Source organism: Acanthopagrus latus, chromosome 5 (assembly GCF_904848185.1).
Source record: "Acanthopagrus latus isolate v.2019 chromosome 5, fAcaLat1.1, whole genome shotgun sequence".
NCBI lineage: Eukaryota > Metazoa > Chordata > Actinopteri > Spariformes > Sparidae > Acanthopagrus > Acanthopagrus latus.
In genome coordinates, this window is record NC_051043.1 from 28,156,628 (window position 1) to 28,177,208 (window position 20,581).

The 20,581-nt window shown below is 42.1% G+C and overlaps 1 protein-coding gene across 2 annotated transcripts; it reads left to right on the plus strand.

The window, feature by feature from the left end:
- Positions 1-1,581: 1,581 nt before the first annotated feature.
- LOC119019950 (apoptosis-inducing factor 3) lies at positions 1,582-20,365 on the plus strand. 2 transcript variants are annotated; one of them, XM_037098948.1, is made up of 20 exons: positions 1,582-1,964; positions 7,031-7,249; positions 10,046-10,259; positions 10,799-10,908; positions 10,993-11,102; positions 11,214-11,258; positions 11,352-11,448; positions 11,887-11,999; positions 12,284-12,370; positions 12,465-12,556; positions 12,662-12,792; positions 14,882-14,997; positions 15,228-15,299; positions 16,292-16,355; positions 16,480-16,556; positions 16,648-16,765; positions 16,861-16,959; positions 17,208-17,283; positions 17,426-17,530; positions 19,057-20,365. In XM_037098948.1, the coding sequence occupies exons 2-20, from the start codon at positions 7,219-7,221 to the stop codon at positions 19,097-19,099; spliced, it is 1,800 nt and encodes a 599-aa protein (XP_036954843.1). In that variant the 5' UTR covers positions 1,582-1,964; positions 7,031-7,218; the 3' UTR covers positions 19,100-20,365. The 2 variants fall into 2 exon arrangements, with proteins under 2 accessions (XP_036954843.1, XP_036954844.1); XM_037098949.1 differs by lacking the exon at positions 1,582-1,964 and adding an exon at positions 3,418-3,646.
- Positions 20,366-20,581: the final 216 nt, after the last annotated feature.

Consider the following 20,581-nt stretch of genomic DNA (forward strand, 5'->3'; position numbering starts at 1 on the left):
TGTTGTGTTGAAAATAAAGTGTCTATTCTACTCTAAAACACGTACAGATAAGATAAATATCTAATCTCTAGCCTGATGCATGGATTTATTTTACTAAAAGGAGTAAAAGTGCTCTGACGTTTGTGTCGCACCGGGTCTCTGAGCCCGCGGGCAGGTCAGGAGTGAACGGTTGCATTCCAGCGCTGCAGCTCCTCTGTGTTGGATTTCGTCTCGGGGAGGGACTTGGCACCATCACATCCTCTCAAGTCCTTAATACACTATTTGGCTTCGGCGCACTGCGTGTACATTGTGATGATTAGAACTGATTTGGACGGTTTTTTTTTTTTCTTCTTAATGTCAAAAACAAATCAGGAAATGATTCCAGAATAAATTACTGTGGTCTGTTTGTGTCACATCAAACTGTGTGTGGATTGTGTTTATTATGCGTATTCGCTTGACAGACAACTCTGTTTAGATCCAATTAACCAATCGGGTCGAATCCACCCTAATAACAGCTGACAGTAATATGTTGGCACGCTGATGCGATAGTTTAGCCTATGAATTATTCATTCACACCGCTCGCCTCTCTTAATCTGGGTTTTTGGATGCTGCAGCTCTCTCTGGCCCCTGCAGAAAAGACTCTCCCCTCCTCCTCCTTGTACTTTAATTAAACTGAGTGATGTATCAGTGATGTAAGGCAGGACCTCCCCACCCCTTGAGAGCCTGATCGGTCATCATGTGCACACAGTTCACCCCCCCCTACCTCTGCTCAAACATGCTTTTACATGTGCTTGAACACACGCAGAGAGCAACACAAACACGGTGACACGTGTCGGCTGTCAGCTCACTGTAGGAACACCGAGGAAATCTCCTGTGAGGCATTCTGGGAACAATGTGCAGACTGTCAACGCTGCATCCTGAGCGTCATCCTGTCATCATTTTCATTGAAATGGATCTGAGATTCTCAGGTGAATGACCTTGTCCCAGCACTTTCTACTACCACAGTGGGAGCACAAGCAGTGGAAACATGTTGGGAGCTCATTTCTATAGGACTCGATGTACACCTTTTTTTTTTTTTTTTAAATCCTGCTCCACCCACCCCTGACTGAAAGTGGGATTTACTGCACCAACTGCACTTTCAGTCCCCCCCACCACCACCTCGGCTGCACACACTGAAAGAGGTGCAGCACACACAGACAGCATGCATCTGTCTGAAGAGTTATGTTGTTTATATGTCATCCTGGCTGTCAGAATAAATATAATAAATGTGTGATACTCCTGCTGCAGCGCAGACATCCGGCACAGTGTGAGAATAAGTGGGCAGTGCGGTGGAGAGGGCTGCAAGTGTTTGATCAGGCTTAACTGGCAAGTCAGGTCTTTGACATCTGAAGGCGAGGCTGGAAGGCTCTGAACTGAAAAGCAAGCAGCCTGTAGGAGGGAGAGAGTGTGTGTGAGTGTGTGTGTTAGAGAGAGAGAGAGAGAGAGAGAGAGAGAGAGGAGGGGGGGAACGGTGAGAATTCATGCTGTGTTAGCATCCCCTAAGCAACTCCATCAATACTGCATACAGCTGAGGAACTGGCAGAGGTCCTCCGTGCTGCATTTGCAGGCTCGGCCAGTGATCGAGAGCAACTCCCACGACCGGTCGGCTCAGTCTGCTGCTGCTGCTGCTGCTGCTGCTGCTGCTGGAGGGGGGGCACACACACACACACACGCACACACACACACACACACACACACACACACACACACACTCATACACAATCACTTGAGCCTCTGCTGCATCAAGAGGCAGAAGAAGAGGAGAGCGGAGGAGGGCACAGAGGGACACACAGACTGGGAATACTCCAGTGGACGGAGCCAATCCCAGCAGAGGGACGGGATTGTTGAGGAGACTCATGTGCTAATATGCTTCCGTGCTCCGCAGGGGGAAGCTGAGCACCAGGGAGTTCTGACAGGATCTCAGTGCACCTGCTCCATGCACACTGGTGAGCTGATTTATTCTTCTTCTTTTTTTTTTTTTTTAGTTACAGTTACAGGGGAATGTAGCTCTGTTTTATTAGTCTCCTGTTGTTCCATGATGTGTTGATGTGATGCTCTGCGTGCTCTTCAGAAACCTCATTATTCCTCTGTTGGCACATGGAGCACTTGTGTGGAAGTTGTTTGCTCGTCCCTGGAGAACAATGTGCTTCGGTTGCCGCTTTGGATAAAAATGAAATCACAACACCTGAAATGCAGAGCTGCAGCACAAACACGTGTAAAACTAAAAAAAAAAAAAAGAAGCAGATTGAACCCTCATCTGAAGGACAACTTTCTAACTGTTAGTAGATCTTCATCATCTGTTTCTGTTGGTTCTGATGGTCCCTTGTGTGTGTTTGTGTGTGTGTGTTTGTTTGTGTGTGTGCATGCTGAGACTCCGGTCAATAGCAGAGTTGTTATATGGAAGCACAGCTCCTCTGTGGGGGTGTACAGCCCTCTGTAGACCACAATTTTACTTTTCCATGACATCACGGAGAGGTTATCGCTCAAAGCAGCAGCAGAATGACCTGATAGAAGCCTGCGGTGCCACTGTTAATCAACTTCACACAGACGGGGAAGTTTAAGTCGACTTTTTAAAAGGGAAAAAAAAATTGACACAATAATTGAAGATTTCCGTCCTGTGAGCGCCACAGTAAACAGGGCTGAATTTTTTTTTTTTATTCTAGAGCCACGGGACATTGATGTATTACCCTAAAAACTGAAGATTTGTTTGACCTCTGTATCCAGTTAATGCCAGAAAAATCATGGGTCAGACTTTAGACACTGTTTTCCCACGTTTTTTGTAGTTTTGAAACACAGACAACATGCACGACGTCAGCTCCTCCAGTCTCACTGGAAACAACCAGCAAACATTCGTACAAACTTGGTCAACCCTCGCAGTGTGAATGAACTCGCTCACAATGTCTGATTGTGTCACGTACAAGAGCTTCTTAATGAGGATTGTGGTCAACCGTAATCCACTTCTCTATTCCTTTATAGTTAACACACGTAGGCAATGGAGTAAATAGAAGTCAGTCAAAAAGCCTCTTGGGGTTTTTTTTTAGAAGGGACATCTGGTTGATGAACTTGCGTAAATCTGACTTCAGCCGTGGCCTGAAACTCTTCTCTCTACTTCCCCCCCTCAAGATAAAAGATGAGAACAGTTTCACACACTTGTCCCTCACATCGAGCGCTTCCTTGAGCCGATGGTAAACAAAATAGCTAACCACCAAGAGCCTGGCGAGAGAGCAACTTACGCAACCAGGGGGACGATTCCTCTGACTTATCTTGTTATTTCACAAACCGGGAGAACGTGCAAACTCATGCAGAGGTGTGGTTGGATTGTTGTGAGCTCTCCTTTTATCAGCTGACGATCAGAAAGCCCCTAATCGTTAACTACAGGCTCACAAACCTGCCGAGCAAGTGTGGGAATAAAACAGACGCCTCGAGTTTGTCTTGTTTGAGGGAAATCAGCCGCTGAACGAGAAGCTCTTCTTTTATTCAGGTGCTGCTGAGAGTCCAGAGCAATGGAAGTCTGTTAAGTGACAGAGTAAAGTTTTCTCTGCGTGTGGATGTTACAGCATCTGTTCTTCTGCACGCTGATGTTTAGTGGTGATGATTGCCGAGGGGACGAGGGTCTCGTTCTAGAAAGGTAAAGTCTTTCTTTGAGGAGCAATAACATCCCTGCTGGCTGTCACAGAATCTGTGTTTTCTCAAGTGCAGTTTTGAATGACGAGCGGTCAGAGCACAAGCGCTCTGTTGCTCAACATTCCTGCATTTTTTTCTCTCTCTTTTTTTTTTTTTCCACTCACAGTCAGTTTATCGTTCAGCCGCCTCACCACCAACCAGGAGCTGCATTTTGCTAATTCTCCCCTTCGACATTCCAGTAACAGGTATTACATTTGTAGGGAAAGTGAGTGAAACTGACAGCTTGTTTGCAGGCAGGATTATTAGCACTGCTTGGGGACAGGCCCAACAGTGAGCGAGTGGGATCTGCGTCATATGTTGTGAGGACTCAAATCTGCTTAACCTACTTTAAGTTTTGCACAAAATATCTCGGTCTTGCTGGAGCTCCAGGATGGCAGCCCAGCGGCACGATCCAATTTGTTGTTCATCAAAATTTCAGAGGTGACAAATTATTAAACGGCCCACCATGCGACAGACGAGACTCACACACATGGCATCACTTCGTATCAAAGTCTCTGTTGTGTTGACACGACTGTTAAACTGAATGCAGGGGAGGATAAAATGTTTGGCACGGATGCAAAGTGCAGCAATTACAGACCAAAACAAGACATTTCCATCAGTGTTGGACGCTCAGTTTGGACAATCTGACATGAAAATAGAGCCATAAGTAATCTTTCAAGTAAATACAAGTAAAGACCTGCATTTGCATTTCTACAGAGATAAAAAAATATATAATATATATATATACAGTATTAATATTGAAAGCTGTCAAAAGTTTAAAGCGAAACTCTCGCTAAAATGTAACCTAGGGTCTTTTTATGAACGTACCAGAGTCTTTTTTAAACGTTTGTTTAAAAGCATAATTATGACGAAAGAGGCACTTTTAAGATTTACTGTATTTTGGTTTTCGGGTCAAACTCATTTTCAATGGCGTGCAAGGGGCAACTTTACAATAGCATTAAAATCTCTATATTTAAAACAGTAAGAAGTCTGGACACAACATGAAACTTTGCTGGTAGCATCACCAGGGTCTCTACACATGAACACCAGCACTGAGAACATTGTTTGTAACCTGGAGGATTGTTTTGTCATTAGCGAAAAACAATATTGACCTGGAAGTTGAAAAAGGAGCCTCATATAAGAAACAATACTAAAATCAAAAGCCAGAAAAGTCGCTGGAAGACAGTAGTTCCACCTTAACTGTCCTCCAGGTTACGTCACATTCTGAGATCGACTCTTCTCCACTGGCAGGACGGCGGCGAGCGGAACAAGCTACTGCTAACATGAGTTGTTCAAAAACTTTCTTTTTAGTAACTCTGTGTACACAAACAATGTTATCGTAAAAGTGCCTCTAGCTTGCCACTGAAAATGAATTTGACCAGAAAACAAAAATAAGGTAAATCTTAAAAGTGCCTCTTTCATTGAAATATGCATTTATGCATTTACACAAAGGTTTGACTCATATACATTCACAAAAAGACCTTAGGTTGCATTTGGGTGAGAGTCTCACTTTAAGTACTGGATATGCCGATTAATGGCCACTGTGACAGATTTATTAGATATTAAATTGTAAGAGTGTTAACATGAATGCTGGTGAAGGGAGGAAGCTGGTGTAACAACTTTACAGGCAATCAAGCAGTTTGGTCCGGCGGTTCCTAATCTGGAGGTTGGACCCCTGAAAGGGTCACGAGATCAATCTGATGGGTTGTGACGTGTTCAGTGGAGGAGAGAAGAAAAGAAACCTGCCACATTAATCTGTATCCAGTCAGTGGATTCTTCTCTTGTTGGGTGATTTTGACCTCTTTGGGCAGAGAAAAGAAACTGACAAGTAACTCACTTTATAACCAGAATGGACCCCCAGTAGAGTTCGTAACTCCGCCAAGGCCAAACTGTCTCCTTTTGTCACTCACTGATAGACACCAGCCATATAAATACGCCAGATTTTTTTCTCACAAGGTCAAAGAAAGTGAAAAAAAACTTCCCTTTGTCTGGATTTGTACCAAAAGTTAATGGAGCTTGTATGAAATCCTCCATCCAAGTTTTTGTGGAAATCCGTTCAGTAGTTTTTGTGTTTTGCTGCCAACAAAACAACCAACCAACAAATTGAAGACACATATTTTTGTCATAGTTTTTGTTTTCACCCTATTTCTATCTCGTCGTCATTTAATCTGATGACACACAGGTTGAAGACGAACATTTTTGTCATATGAAATTAAATTTACAAACCAACCAACAAATCTACTAACGTGTGAAAACATAACCTCCTTGGCGAAGGTAATCACCGCATAAAGTTTCAGCTGATGATCATACATATTGTGTTGTTCATCTTTAAACATCTGGACGGCGATTATAAAGTTTCAGCTGATGTTTATGAATCTTTACAATTGGTTAATAGATTACCAAAGCATGTTATTGTATGTATAGAATTAATAAAGTAAAAGCAGCTTCCTTAGTAACTTAGTTACCGTCACCTCCTGCGAACAGATACATAGTTCAGACACAACGAGTCGTCTCAGCTGCAGTTCAGAGCAGATCTTTCCATTTCTCATTTGTTTCCCGGGAACTTTTTCTAAGCAGCGCTCCTTTCAACGCTGCACACTTTTTTCTTTTTTCTTTTTTTTTCTCTGAAGTTCAGGGACATTAAGATGTGCTCAGAATATCAAGCAGCCCTTTTGGTTGTTACCTCAAAAGGATAATTGGGTGATGGATCGCACCACGTTGGGCGGGTTCACCTGCCACCCCGCGTCTCTGCTCAGAGTCATAGCAGCCAGTGAGTAACTAAGTACTGTATGTGTGGGTGAAATACCAGAGCTGGCACAAATGTGAGGGCAACGTGGCAACAACAAAAAGGGAGGGGAGAGTTTGAAACTCAAGGGGCCCCTGCTTCCCTTTAAAGCGCAGTGTGACGAGAAAGTTAATAGGTGTCGGAGCTGCAGTTAATATTTAACGGTTTCCATGCAATATGCATGAACAAAGGTAACAGTGTGTGTGGAAACAAACCTAATTAACACAATTGCTTCCTCTTTACAAGCACTAACATGTCATATAGACACACGCAGAAAACATAATCTGGTTTGTCTTGGTTGTCTAATCCACACTTCAGAGGAGCATCAGAGACTTTTTGTGAAAGATAAAAAAAAAAAAAAGGGGCCAAATGTTTTGTTGGTTATAAAAAAGCTGTGAATAAAAAACAGATGATTCCAACATCTTCAGACTCTCCAGAGCGTCTTTAAAACTGCCTGAGCAACAACAAACGAAAACATGCTTGTCAGATTTTTTACATTTGTAAAATCACAGATCCGGTCTGATCCGTGTGATTCTGATGATGTCGCCCCGTCTGTCCACACAGATTATGTGGAGGAGCTGAGGTGTGCCATGGCCAGCCTGGACCTGCAGGTTCTCACACACACGCTTCTGTGTTACTGTTACCTCCCGACCAAGCAGCCCAGCCCGAGGATCTGACCGCGCCTCCCGCACCTCCCTCTCCCCCCCTCTCCCTCCCTCGCTCCCTGGTCGTCCCTCAATCCTGGGCCCATCATGGGAGGATGCTTCTCCAAACCCAAACCAGGTAACAGACATGTGTCCCGGTCTCAGCCAGGTGTGTGTTATTCAGCAACAGCAGCTCAGGTGAGGTACACGATAACTGGGCGATGTGGTTAACGAAACAAACAACCTCTCTTTGTCCTCATGAGCGAATAAACTGAATAACTGTTTTATTTTGTTTGTATGTGGCGGACCCTGCCACCTTTCCAGCTTCAAACGGTGTTCAGGAACCTTCATGTTTATTTATTTATTATTCTCCTACAAAGTCAATATATTATGATATTGAATTATTGCCCAGCTCTTATTTGCAGTGTTGTGTGCAGCCGGTAGTGTTTTGTCTTGATAGACGCTGCAGTGTGATGGATATTTGATGTTAAAGGTGGACTATGCAACTTACAACTTAACTTTACAGACCTATACTCTGCTGAGGATGGGCTGTTTGTGCTGTTTAAGTGATTAAAAGTAAAGTTGAATTTTATGGCAGTGGATTGATAAGATGTAAACACTGATCCAGTGATGATAGAAACTATTTTATTGGTGATACAAGGAAGACTCTCTCTCTTCTTCAGTCGCTGCCGCAGCGTCAGTGAATCTGTACACGTGTTTAAATCTCGTTTCCATGGAGAGACGGTTTATTTTTTTCCAGGACAGTTTGAGTCATTTCCAGAACTACCTACAGCCTCCAAATCCTGTTATACGCGTCCTCTCACAGGCAGCCGCCTCTGTTTCCACTATAGTGTTTAGTGTAGGAGGAATTTTTGATGTTCTCTGTGGCATCTTTGGTCAAGAGGATTTCATACAGAGACAAGAACATCCAGATATGTGAAGCTGTGCGTATCCATTTTAGTGTTTGCATGGCGAGCGAGTGAGCTGTGCCGCGTGAGAAACACATTTGCAGCTTTTCATTTGTGCATCTCGTGGAGGTGAAGTGAGGAAGGAAGGTTTGTTCTCTGTGTGCAGTGACTGTCAGACTTCTGAGGACTAATTAGTCACAGTTTGACCTTCAGCTGCTACTAATCGTTGATAAAAACAAATCAGCAGAATAAATGTCAGCAGTGTACGTTACTGCAAACCACGGATATGTTCAAACTTTATTTATCATTGTGTTTCATGTTCAGTGTTGGCGCAGTGCTGTGTTTATGGTCTGGTTGGGTTCAGGCACAAAAAACACTTGATTTTAGTGACAATGTCTCATCAAAAATATTATTCAGTTACAGTATACAGTTATTCCCTGTTAGAGTTATCTGCAGTGTTTTAAATCAGGGAGTTACATTACGACAGGCAGCTACACCTCTCCTCCAGGTATCCAGCCCAAAAAAATCCTCCATAATCCACGACAAAGAAGTCCAGGTCCAGGTCTGACGCAGTTCACAACCTAGTCTGAAGGAATCAGATTAATAAATGATGGTATTAATATATTTTCTCAGCCCATTCTGAGACCCAGTGTTGAAGTGTGAAGTATAAATAAAGACAACTCCCACTGAATATCGAGAACATTTATAGTTACACACTTCCTGTAAGTGTCGGTGGGAGTTAACTGGCACCGTGACAGGATCCAGGAGGGAGAGAGGTGGAGGAGAGCGTAGACCAAACACACAGATGGTTTCAACAGCGTCGACATATGAAGAAATGCAGAAAGATTACAAATACTGTGAAACTGTTAATACATACACAAACACTACACACGTCGGTGCTGAATGTCTGAACACTCACAGGATAAAAATAAAAGCATCACTCAAGATGTTTTAACCGGTTTAACGTTTTACTGGTGAACAAATGAAGCCTCGCTGTTGTGATTTAGCAGCAGACATCCAGAGATTCTCTCCTCAGCTGTGGAAAAGCTTTTCTCTTTCTTTTTTTTCTCTCCCACGATTGCACTCACTATTATGATTTTCCATTGATTTTAATTAAGACTTGCTCAGCGGGAGAAAATTCCAGCCAGATTACTGTGTAAGAACCGAAATGATCAGCACATTTTTCCAGCCGAACAGATAAAGCCTGCTGCAGTGCAACAAAAAAAAGGAGTTACACAACCATTTTCTTAATGTTCAGAAGTATAAACCCGACTGCAGCTCATCACATGGCATGAAAAGGAAATATGAAAAATAATCCACTCTTCAGAAAAACCTGCAAAACTGAAGAAATTCGGGTTAAAGCTCAGAAACTAAACATGGAAATCTCATTATATAAGGCCTTGTTATCCTGTCAAAGTCATATTTTCCAGCTTAGAAAGTTAATTTAGATGTAGACAGGTTGAGAGAAAGGTGTGATTTTCTTTACATTTAGTGGCGACATGCCGAGCAGCCTGTCTCTTCTGTGGATTTTCCATATTACAACTCCGGTAAATCTGGTATGAATGACTCTGCTCTCCATAGGGAGGTGTAGGTGCTTGTATTCCAGCTGAATTCCAGCTGTTTAGAAGATGTGTGTGTTGTGTTTTGTAAGTGTTTTGCTAGCAGAGGTAGGAAGGAAGAGAGGAAGGCGTCTCCCGTCAGCTGCTTTCATTTGTTTCAGTTGTGGAGATGTCAGGTTCGATTTGTCCGAGAGCTGCGAACGTGACTCCAGCTGAAAGCAAAATTAATCTTCCAAAGCAACGGAGAAGGGTAGTAATGAAAAACAAAACACAGAGCCCAGATATTCAGGATTAATAGTGCAATCCACTGGTGATTGGTGGCATTCTGCAAACAGTACTTTAACAGATTTATATTTGAAGGTTTCACAGCCTCGTTTTACTGCCATGTGTGATCCGGCTGTGTGTGTTGGCTGTGAGTCATGCATGCACAGATATTTTTCTGAAGTGCGACGTGTGTGTGTTGTGCAGTTGAAGTCAAAGTGGAACTCTCTCTCCTGGATAAAGAAAAAGAGATGGACGGGCTGTCGCCTAACGGCAAAGCGAGTCCGTTTGCCGACTGCAGACCGAACGGGGCCCTCGGTCACGGCTCCGACGACGACTCCACCCAGCTCCCCCTCTACCACAAACCACGGGACTATGTGGAGGCCTCCGTCTGTCACGTTAAGGATCTGGAAAACGGACAGTAAGAAAATAAACAATGACTTCTTTTTTTTTCACACACACACGTGCAGAGGTACATGAATGTTGATCAAACTGAAGAAAAAACTAAAACATCGGGGTGAAATGAAGCTTGAGGATCCAGTAGGATGTAAGTTCTTGTTAACAGGGTCACAAATAGACAAAAAAACCACTTTTCTTTTATTTACGGTGGCTCTGAGGATCAAAAAACTTTCAGAAAGCCTGTTTGAGTTGCTGTAAATCACCTCTGTACTGCACCTCATGTCTTCAATCTGTTGTGGTCTGCCTTAAGATAATATGCACATTTACTACATGGCTAACTGATTTCTTACAAACTACACCTTTAATGGACACCGATGACCAAATAATATGTCTAAAAACGTGAACTGTGGCTAACAGAGTGTGAAACTTTATTACAGGTGAGCTGTAGCTGCAGCTGTAGTCCTGGTATCCCCTTGTTTTGTTGTCACGTTGTCACTTTGAATGATTTATTTCATTAAACAAGTTACGAATGCACTAATTTTTGTTGTCTCTGTTTGACAGGATGCGAGAGGTCGACTTGGGAAGCGGCCGAGCGCTGTTGATCAAAGAACACGGGGAGTTTTCAGCCATGGCCCACAAGTGTCCGCACTACGGAGCACCGCTGGTCAAAGGTGAGCGAGAGATTTTCCAGGCACGGTGTTCACGTTCTCAATAATACGTCATATCGTTCTCTAGACTGTCTTATGTCGCTCCAGGTGTTTTGTCAAAGGGACACGTGCGCTGTCCCTGGCACGGTGCGTGTTTCAACATCGCGACAGGAGACATCGAGGACTTCCCCGGGCTGGACAGCCTGCCAACCTTCCAGGTGACCTTCCCCCCCCCCGCCGGTGCTGCTTCTTAAACACATTCCCTGCCTTATCATGTCTCTAAGCACCATCAAAAAAGTGTACACATCGCTCATGTCTGTTTGCTTCAGGTCAGAGTTGAAAAGGACAAGGTGATCATTCGTGCAAACAAGCAGGTAACAAGAAGGAGAGTGTGGATGATTTATGCAGCAAACACACCGACCGCCTGATTGATTCGAGTCTTTTTCTTTTCTTTTGTTTTCTCTCAGGCTCTTCAGTCACAGAAAAGGTCGAAGCCCATGGCCCGATGCTCAGCAGTCATTAACTCCAGCACAGGATTCAGCCATGTCCTCATCATCGGCTCGGGTCAGTGTGTTGTTTTGTCCTGTACGCTGTCGTCTTTACTTGCAATCAGGTTAAATCTATTCAGGTTATTTTTCAAGACAATAAGGGAGGGACGATCTTAAACAAGCTCACACTGCAGACTGACAGCACTCATGAATCAAACAGTACAAATAAACAATTCGAAGTACAATTTTGAGGTACTTGCTACTTTATACTTCCACTTCACTGCATTTTGGGAGTAATTTCTGCACTACATTTATTAGATAACTTGAATTACTCGTTACTTTGCTTACTTTGGCTTTAATTGATTTAAAGGGGATTGTCGGGCCTTGGTGGAGGTTTGCGCTCTGCTGAGTTCCTCTCTAGTTTTGTAAATGTTGCGATGCACATACAGCTTCTCAAACAACAGAGACACACCTGTATTTAGAAAATGTCCTTCACTGTGAATGTCTCCACCAGGTCCAGCAGCTCTGGTGTGTGCAGAGACGCTGAGGCAGGAGGGCTTCACCGATCGCATCGTCATGTGCACCATGGACAGACATCCTCCGTATGACAGGCCTAAACTGAGTAAGGTTTGTACACAGACCCTGGCCACCCAAAAAAAAAAAAAACAAAACCTGAGACAGATCTGAATTTGCCGAGAAAGTTACGTAACACACACTGCAGAGGTGCCGCTTTGATCAGCGGTGGTAAAAGCAGGAGCTCTGTGGAGAACAGCTTCGCCTCACAGCAGCAGAGATGTACAAAGAGTCCTGGCTGCTCACAGTTGTACAAACTCTTGGTTTTTGGGAGGATTCGTTTTGCGAGTCTTGCGTTTGATTTTTGTTCTCTGATGCATTAACCTGTCGACCTTTAGTCCTTAGAAAGCACCGCAGAGCAGCTGAGATTGCGCTCCATGGAGTTCCTGCAGGACCATGACATTGAACTGCTCACGGAGAAAGAGGTGGGAGCAGGTGACCTCAGAATCTGACGTGAGGAATGATTTAATAACACCTGATGATGACTAAACCTGTGTGACTCCATGATGTTTGCTTCAGGTCGTGGCGATAGACGTGAAAACGCGATCTGTGACCTTCGAGGACGGACTGAGGATGGAGTACAGGAAGCTCTTTATTGCTACAGGAAGCAAGTGAGCAAAACAAACAAAAATAAACTTTTATCACACGGAATAATTTAACAGCTGAGATGTTCAATTAATAAACATTTGCTTGCTTCCATTTCCTTTTTGAAAAAGACCCAAACCGATGACCTACAAGGGCAAAGACGTCAGGAATGTGTTTCACCTCCAGACGCCGGAGGACGCTAACAGCGTAGCGAGGCTGGCCAACAACAAAAACGCTGTGATCGTGGGAACATCGTTCGTTGGTGAGAAAAAGACACATTTATTTAAAAAATGTGCTGATTAAGAAACTGAAAATGAAGAGAAAACACCAGAAAGTGAGCTAGTAACGTACGGCAGTGACATGTGCACATGTATTATTATTTTCTCTTCATTTATCGAGCCAGTTATCTTTATGAGCAGCTCTAAAACGTTTAAATCATTAATCATATGTATTAACAGCCAGTCAGAGACAAGAATCTACATTTTTATTTGACACAGTTGTCTATAAATACGCTCGCATGCCTCTGGACTGACTGCAGTGGATTCAGGTGTTGGAGACCGACTCCTAATTAATGAGTGGACGCAGCCCGGGGCGTTCCCCTCTCAGCCAATCAGGGTGTGATGACGCCCTTTTGTGAAGGCTTCAGAGAGGCTGGACTCGCTCTCGCTCTGAATCTGTCCCTGATACACTGTCACCTGGACATGCTCGTCTCTTTGCTTCCCCCATTTTGCTCTAGTTAAGTCAAATCCTGTTTATTCTTCGGACCACTAAGGTCAGCAGACAGCTAGGCTACCTGCAGGTGCTGCTTGCCTTCCAGAGGCCGAACACATGCAGGTTTACTTTTGTTTGTTTATGTTTGGTTTATCTTCACTGAACCCCTTGAAACTCAGGATCCTGCACACCTTCAGTTTTTCACCTCATTGGGGACTTGAGATGTTTTTTCATTATCCCCTAAAAATGTGTTTATTATCCAAGTAGCTGACATTTAACATTCCCTGTAGACATGCATATTTTCTGCCACAAGGTTCCTGTTGATGCATCCATGAAAAATGTGTTAAATTAATAACCTGGTCACAAAAAACAATCTAATATACAATATTTATCATATTTGGACATTTAGATTGGAGCAAAATACAGTAACAAAAATAAAATCAAACTGGAATAGCATTTATAGTTTTGCTGTTGACCGACGACGGACACAGAGAAGTTATTTTCTGCAGAACGAGTCTGAGAGGTGATCAGCTCCTCATCAAGCTCTGATAACGATCCATTCATTAGAATCAGGAGTGTTGCACCAGGGAAACATCTAACATGTTGTCCACACATGGGGGTGTTTATTAAAACAAAGCTTTTTGGACCTCCTTTACACTTTACAGCATTTCAGGTCACTTTAAAACAGAGTTTTTGGAAACTATTACCAGGTGAAGATTTTCAGAAACAATGTTTTAAGTGTTTCCATTGTTTAGCAGGCTTCTGATTGGCCAACGTGGACTTAAAGTGGCGGTTATATCGCCACATGTCGCTTTGACATACGCTTGACAGCAGACAGATTATTTTTTTAAATACAGTTACTGTGGACGAGAGTTTTTCTCTGGGAACATGTGGAAGAAATGATACCTGGAAACATGTGGACAAGGTCTAAATCATGCAGGTCAGGAGGCCCCAGGAACAGAGCTGACACTGCAGAAAAATGAGTTTCAGTATATTAGAAATCTGATTAATTTTATTCCTTGAGGAACAAAATAAATCACAATTAAGTCGTTATCTGTACAAGCAATGTGGCTGCAGACTGCGATCAACACAATACCCGCTCTAAACAAGACCTTCTCTAGATCCAGAGTTTGGACGACTCCATGGAAGAAGACGGAGGCCGTGTTGCAACTTTCATACGTTTCTTTTTTACTTTCAATACGCACTCCAGCAGCCGTGACAAAGTGCCTTGAACTTTGATCATCTTGCTGTTATCCGTCATTGTGGCTTCTCTAATCGGCCGCCTGTCTGTGCTCTCTCTCAGAGGTTCATGTGATTTGATGTGTTTTCTTCGGAGCAGAGAAGCCAGAAAAAACATCTTGGCTTGTACACTGAAATATTGGAACAGATGACTAAATCATTTCCTCGCATAGTAAATAGTCTAAGGCAACAAAAACATAAGATTGGGCTGATTTTAACATAATCATGGATATAAAATTCTGCACATTCCTAAACTGGGACTTTAAGTGCAAAGCTGAACTTTTAGTAGTTTCATAAATGAAGGCCTTAACTTATGAATCCTAACATTTTCACCCCTGTATGTATTATTATGCATTAGCTGCTACCTACATTAACTGCATGCTGTTTATGTGTCCTTGCAGGCATGGAGGTGGCTGCAGCTCTGACCGACAAGGCTCACTCGGTGTCTGTCATCGGGATCGAGACGGTCCCCTTTAAAAAAGCTCTCGGGGAGAAAGTAGGGAAAGCCATAATGAAGGTAGGGGGACACAGCGCTCAAGCTTTTTCAAACAAAAACACGTGGCACCCCCGGAATTAAAAGAAAATCCTACTTGTTAAAATGCCAGTCAGGCTCTTCTGGTCAATACCACGGTAACCACCAGGGAGAGATCGTACATCTTCTCATTATCCAGAAGACACACGCAAATGTTTTTCCACACGGTTGCCGAGTCTGAGGTGTGGTTTTTTGGGTTTTTTTTGTCTTCGCAGCTGTTTGAGGCCAACAGGGTGAAGTTCTACATGCTGAACGAGGTGTCAGAGATGATTGGCCATCATGGACAGGTATTCAGAAAGTGAGAGAAACAGCATGACATGATGCTCAGCAGCACTTCCCAACCCTTTTGTTCAAATGCACAATGAAGATGAGTCACAAAAGAATAAACACAAAGCGACATTATGTAACGTGCCTTAAAAATAGCAGCTTCAAAATCGTGTTGATGGTACAGTGTCTTATAATACGGTGATTGGTGTCTCAGCCTCGCTTTGTTTTACAGCGAAACTCTCACAAAAAGGCAACCTAGGCTTTTTTTGTAAATGTATATGAGTCAATGACGAAAGAGCCACTTTTAAGATTTACCGTATTTTGGTTTTCGGGTGCTACGGGCACTTTAACAACAGCATCAGAATCTCTATATTTAAAACAGTAAGAAGTCTCGACACAACATGAAACTTTGCTGGTAGCATCACCAGGGTCTCTACACATGAACACCAGCACTGACAACATTGTTTGTGTACACAGAGTTACTAAAAAGAAAGTTTTTGAACAACTCATGTTAGCAGTAGCTTGTTCCGCTCGCCGCCGTCCTGCCAGTGGAGAAGAGTCGATCTACGAATGTGACGTAACCTGGAGGACAGTTAAGGAGGAACGCTCCTGAAGCTTAGTTCCATATAAATACACGGATAATTTGTTGTTTTGTCGTTAGCGAAAAACAATAATGACCTTGAAGTTGAAAAAAGAGCCTCATATAAGATCAATGCTAAAATCATAAGCCGGAAAAGTCATGCGTGGATGGTTGTTGCTGGAAAACAGTAGTTCCAGTAGCTTTTACACGAAGGTTTGATTTGGGTACATTCGCAAAACAAGCCGAGGTTGCATTTTGGCGAGAGTTTCACTTTAAAATCTACTTATTTTCAAGGTGTTAAGGTTGTAATGTAAGTGTAGGAGAGGTGACAGAAAAACATGTTCCTCTAAAGAATGAATAGAAAGCTGTTTTTGTATGTGATCATGCATCTCTATCAGACGGCCTGGACATTTTGTTTTTCCTGTCCCGCAGCTCAAAGAGGTGGTGCTGAAGAGCGGGAAAGTCCTGCGGGCCGACGTGTGTGTCATCGGAGCAGGTAATGGTCAAAGATGATGAAAAACATTTTTTACATTTCTTATGATTATCTGCAGTGACACAACAGGTGATGAAACTCCCTGTTGAAGAGTTTAAAATCTAAAGAAGTGTCTCCTCTCCTGCAGGAAGTGTTCCTGCAACGGGCTTCCTGAAACAGAGCGGCATCCACATGGACTCCAAGGGCTTCATCACTGTCAACAAGGTAGCCTGCAACAGCGACTCTAAGTATTTTACATTCAGATTTAATTAAAGTACGCATTTTTATCGAGCGAATCCTCTGAACTTTCTCCCAGATGATGCAGACGAACGCTGACGGAGTCTTTGCCGGAGGAGACGTTGTTATTTTTCCTTTCCCGCCACGAAACAACAAGAAGGTGAACATCCCTCACTGGCAGATGGCTCATGTACACGGTGAGACTGTTACAGCTTCACTTACTGTGATTAGGATTCGTGTTGCTGTAAAGACAAGCACCGTAACGTTTTCTGGTTTATAACCTCACCGTCAGGGAGGGTGGCGGCTCTCAGCATGATGGGCAGAGCCACCGAGATCAAAACTGTGCCTTACTTCTGGTCAGCCATGTTTGGGAAGACCATACGCTATGCAGGTAGGTACACACCTTTTATCTGTATTATCTATTAAGTTCAGTCAGTGTTTGCTTTAACCAGACATGTAATCAGCTGTAGTAAGTTAAGAGACTGAGGTTGAGTTACTATACTGCCATCTAGCTGTAAACATAAAGAAATTAAGACCTGAGACTGAGAATCCAGCCTGAACTTGATTGTTTTTTTTCTTTTTGCGGTTGAGAAAGACAAACATTTCTGTTTCTTTCGTTTCGTTTTGTATTTTATGAAGGTTACGGTGATGGATTTGATGACGTCATTATACAAGGAGATCTGGATGAACTGAGATTTGTGGCGTTTTACACAAGGTATTTTTTTATATATAGCAATCTTGAATAAACTTGACAATACATGTACCTTCTCTGTTTTTCTGCACCTGCTGTAGTCTTAACTTGTGCCTCCTGCCTACAATAGTTTTTCTCACTGTTTCTTCCTGCGGTCCATCTATAGGAGCGAGGAGGTGGTGGCCGTTGCCAGCATGAACTATGATCCCATTGTATCCCGAGTGGCAGAGGTCTTAGGATCCGGAAAGACGATTAAGAAGCGAGATGTGGAGTAAGTTTCCTTCCCCCCCCAGACTTAAATCTGGTCACGGTTACAATAGTTGTTATGTTCTTTAGGTCCCTCAGGTTTTACTGTGAAGAAAAAACATGACAAATGAGTTATTATCAGTCAGACAGAAAACACATCGAGTCATGGAGCCTTGTGACTTCAGTCACACGGAAAGCATTAAACGAGCCTGTGGAGACAACATGACAGAGAGCTGCGGACACAATAACAACAGATTATTTATCTAGTTATTCTATTATATCACCTGATTAATTCAGTAAAACTTGATTTTACGGGGTTAAGCGATCACATAGTGAATGAAACAAAGCTGTTAGACAAGGTCGTGACAGACGACATGAGATAACAACAGAGTTACTTAGTTGTGTAAAAGGATATTTTTATCAAAATATTAAGTGCTAACAGGAAAATATAAATATCTTTATAACTTCCCATTCATAACACAATGTAATGTTGTCGTAAGCAGATATTTTTTTTAAAAAAGTGAAACTGCATAATGCCATTAATTAATACACTGTAAATGTATAGATAATTACATTTTAGTTATTTGACTGTTAAATGAAGTATTAACAATTTATTAGGCAATATTTAATGTTCATAAACTTAAGCTGCATCTTTATAATGGACATCCATATAATATTTACAGATACACAGTATTTGTTAGTAAAGTATTATAAACATCAGCTGCAACTTTACAGGAAACAAATGCTTAATAAATGATGGTTATTGACTGACACTGTACATTTACCATTGGTTAATTATGGTGGTATAAAGTGTTAATAAATGTAATTTTATCTGTGGAAAATAAATGATAAAAAAGGCAGAGACAGTAAAACACAGCTGTGATCTTAACTGATCGTATTTGATATCACACATAGAAACAAAAGCTAACAATGTGTTATAAAACCTTTTATTAACTGTTTATACACACAAGGAAATCATTCACAGGCAGTTTAGAAATCATTATAATAAGATAGATAATAAAAATCGTGAAGAAATGAATCAAAACAATTCTTTCCTTGAATTTATTGTCCTGAAAACTGTCAGTAGTGTTTACACCACAAATAACTGCAAAACTGTGAGGGAGGATTAATAAAAAGTGTCGGTGGAAATTATTTTCTTTAAGCGTTCATCTGACTCGCTGTGCTCTGAATAAAAGTATTTATGTTGCATTTGCAGGAACATTAAAATATGATCAACACAACTTCATTTGCAAACCATGAGACCTTCAAAATAAAGTGCTTCTTTAATATCTTTGCATGCATTTCTGTCTGTTTTGCTCAGATTTGACTGTCGTGTCTCTCATGTCTCTCATGTCTTTCACTCCTCATAATGCAAACTCAAAAATGTGAAGGATGTTAGCACGGCTTGGCAAGTACGAACAAATATAAGCTCCTTTTTTTTTTTTTCTATCTTCCATTTCACTCACGTTGACCGTGTGAGGGAGCCGAGTGAGATGTCGACTTTATGAACGTGTGAATGTGTCTCACGTCCGTTTTTGTTCTTATTCGCAGGACTGGAGACATTTCTTGGCTGATTGACAAAGGCTCTCAATGACTTCACATCTGAAGGGTCACAACCTCAATATGGACGCTTATGGTGCTGAGACACTGAGCAGCTATCCCGGTCTGGACACACACACACACACACACACACACACACACAGATACAAACTGGGGAGAGGACTGTTGGAGACACACTTCCCCGAGGACGACACTGGAACTCGCTTTTGTTTCCTGAGAGACACTTTAACGTGAGCCGTTCGCAGACTGGATCAACTGTGTTGGCGTGTTGTCATGTTTCACAACAAAGCAATATATATATATTGGATTGAGCGTCTGCGCTGCTGCGAGATGTATCTACCTGTACACTTTGTTTATAAGAAGCCAGGAATGGGCATTGGCATTTTGTACAAAGAAAAATATATAACAATGTATATAGCTATAATCCTGAATGCACTGTAACAGAATATGAACATACAATCTGAACTTTGTATGTTTTAAAAGTAACAGGATTCGGTTGTGTGCTGGCGTGCAGGCCTGTAGATCTGCATGCTTTTAATTTACTATAAGAGGAGTTTTAAAAAGAAATAAACCCCCTAAACTGAGTTTTTTTTTTCTATTTAGATGCATCAGCAAAAAAAAAAACTTCAATCTGCTAAAAAAAATATGCAAAAAAACAAAAATGCAGAACCCTGAATGCAGCTTTAACACACACACACACACACACACTCGTGCAGCTTTAATTCGTACTAATAAAAAATCACTTCTAGTGTTACAACAAACCTCTTTGTATCGGTTGCCTTGCTCGTAGATTGCACAAATGAAATTCTAATCAGACTTTGATCACACACACACATTAGCGCTTGCACAATAGATTCATGTATTTTCTAACCAATAGTTGTCAAACCTCCCTTTTAGCAGCTTAAGGTTATTTTTTATAGCCGGGATATTCTTTGTTACTAACTCAGGGAACTGAGGTTTGTGGGGCCTGGTCTTACTGGAGTTACTGGTCCTTTTTGCAAGCAGAAATTAAATTGTTGCTTTAATATATTTGTTTGTTTGTTTGTTTTTTCTCCCTCCCAGTTATTATGATTACTCTCATTCTCTTGTTTTTCATTCGAAACTGCTCATGAGGAGTTTATATAAAGTAGATGCTTGATCACATCCTGGTGTGCTGATGATCCCCAAACTACCCGACAGTCCACACATTGTTTTAAGAAAAAGAAAAAAAAAGGAAAAAAAAAAAGAAAGCATTGTTGTTCCTTCAGAGAAGCCGGCATTTTTATAACTTAACTTTGAAATAAAAGTCTTCCAACAATAACCGTGTTGTTGCACTTCATTAAAAGGAGACAGATTATGATAATTTTCAGGTTCATCATTTTATTTTGGGGTACTAGTAGAATCAGTTTACATGCTTTAGTATCTTCTCCCTTCCTGTTTCTTTAAGCTCCTCCCTTCCAAATATCCAGTTTCCTCTGATTGGTTGGCTCACACATGCCTGAGCCAGCACTACCAACAACAACAGAGCAGCTTTGCT

What these genes read in the sequence shown, in the direction of transcription:
- LOC119019950 (XM_037098948.1), top strand. Translation starts at nt 7,219, where the DNA reads ATGGGAGGATGCTTCTCCAAACCCAAACCAG. An exon ending in ACAGCCTGCCAACCTTCCAG is followed by an intron (nt 11,103 to 11,213) that starts GTGACCTTCCCC and finishes TGTTTGCTTCAG; the next exon opens with GTCAGAGTTGAAAAGGACAA. An exon ending in CGTGGGAACATCGTTCGTTG is followed by an intron (nt 12,793 to 14,881) that starts GTGAGAAAAAGA and finishes GTGTCCTTGCAG; the next exon opens with GCATGGAGGTGGCTGCAGCT.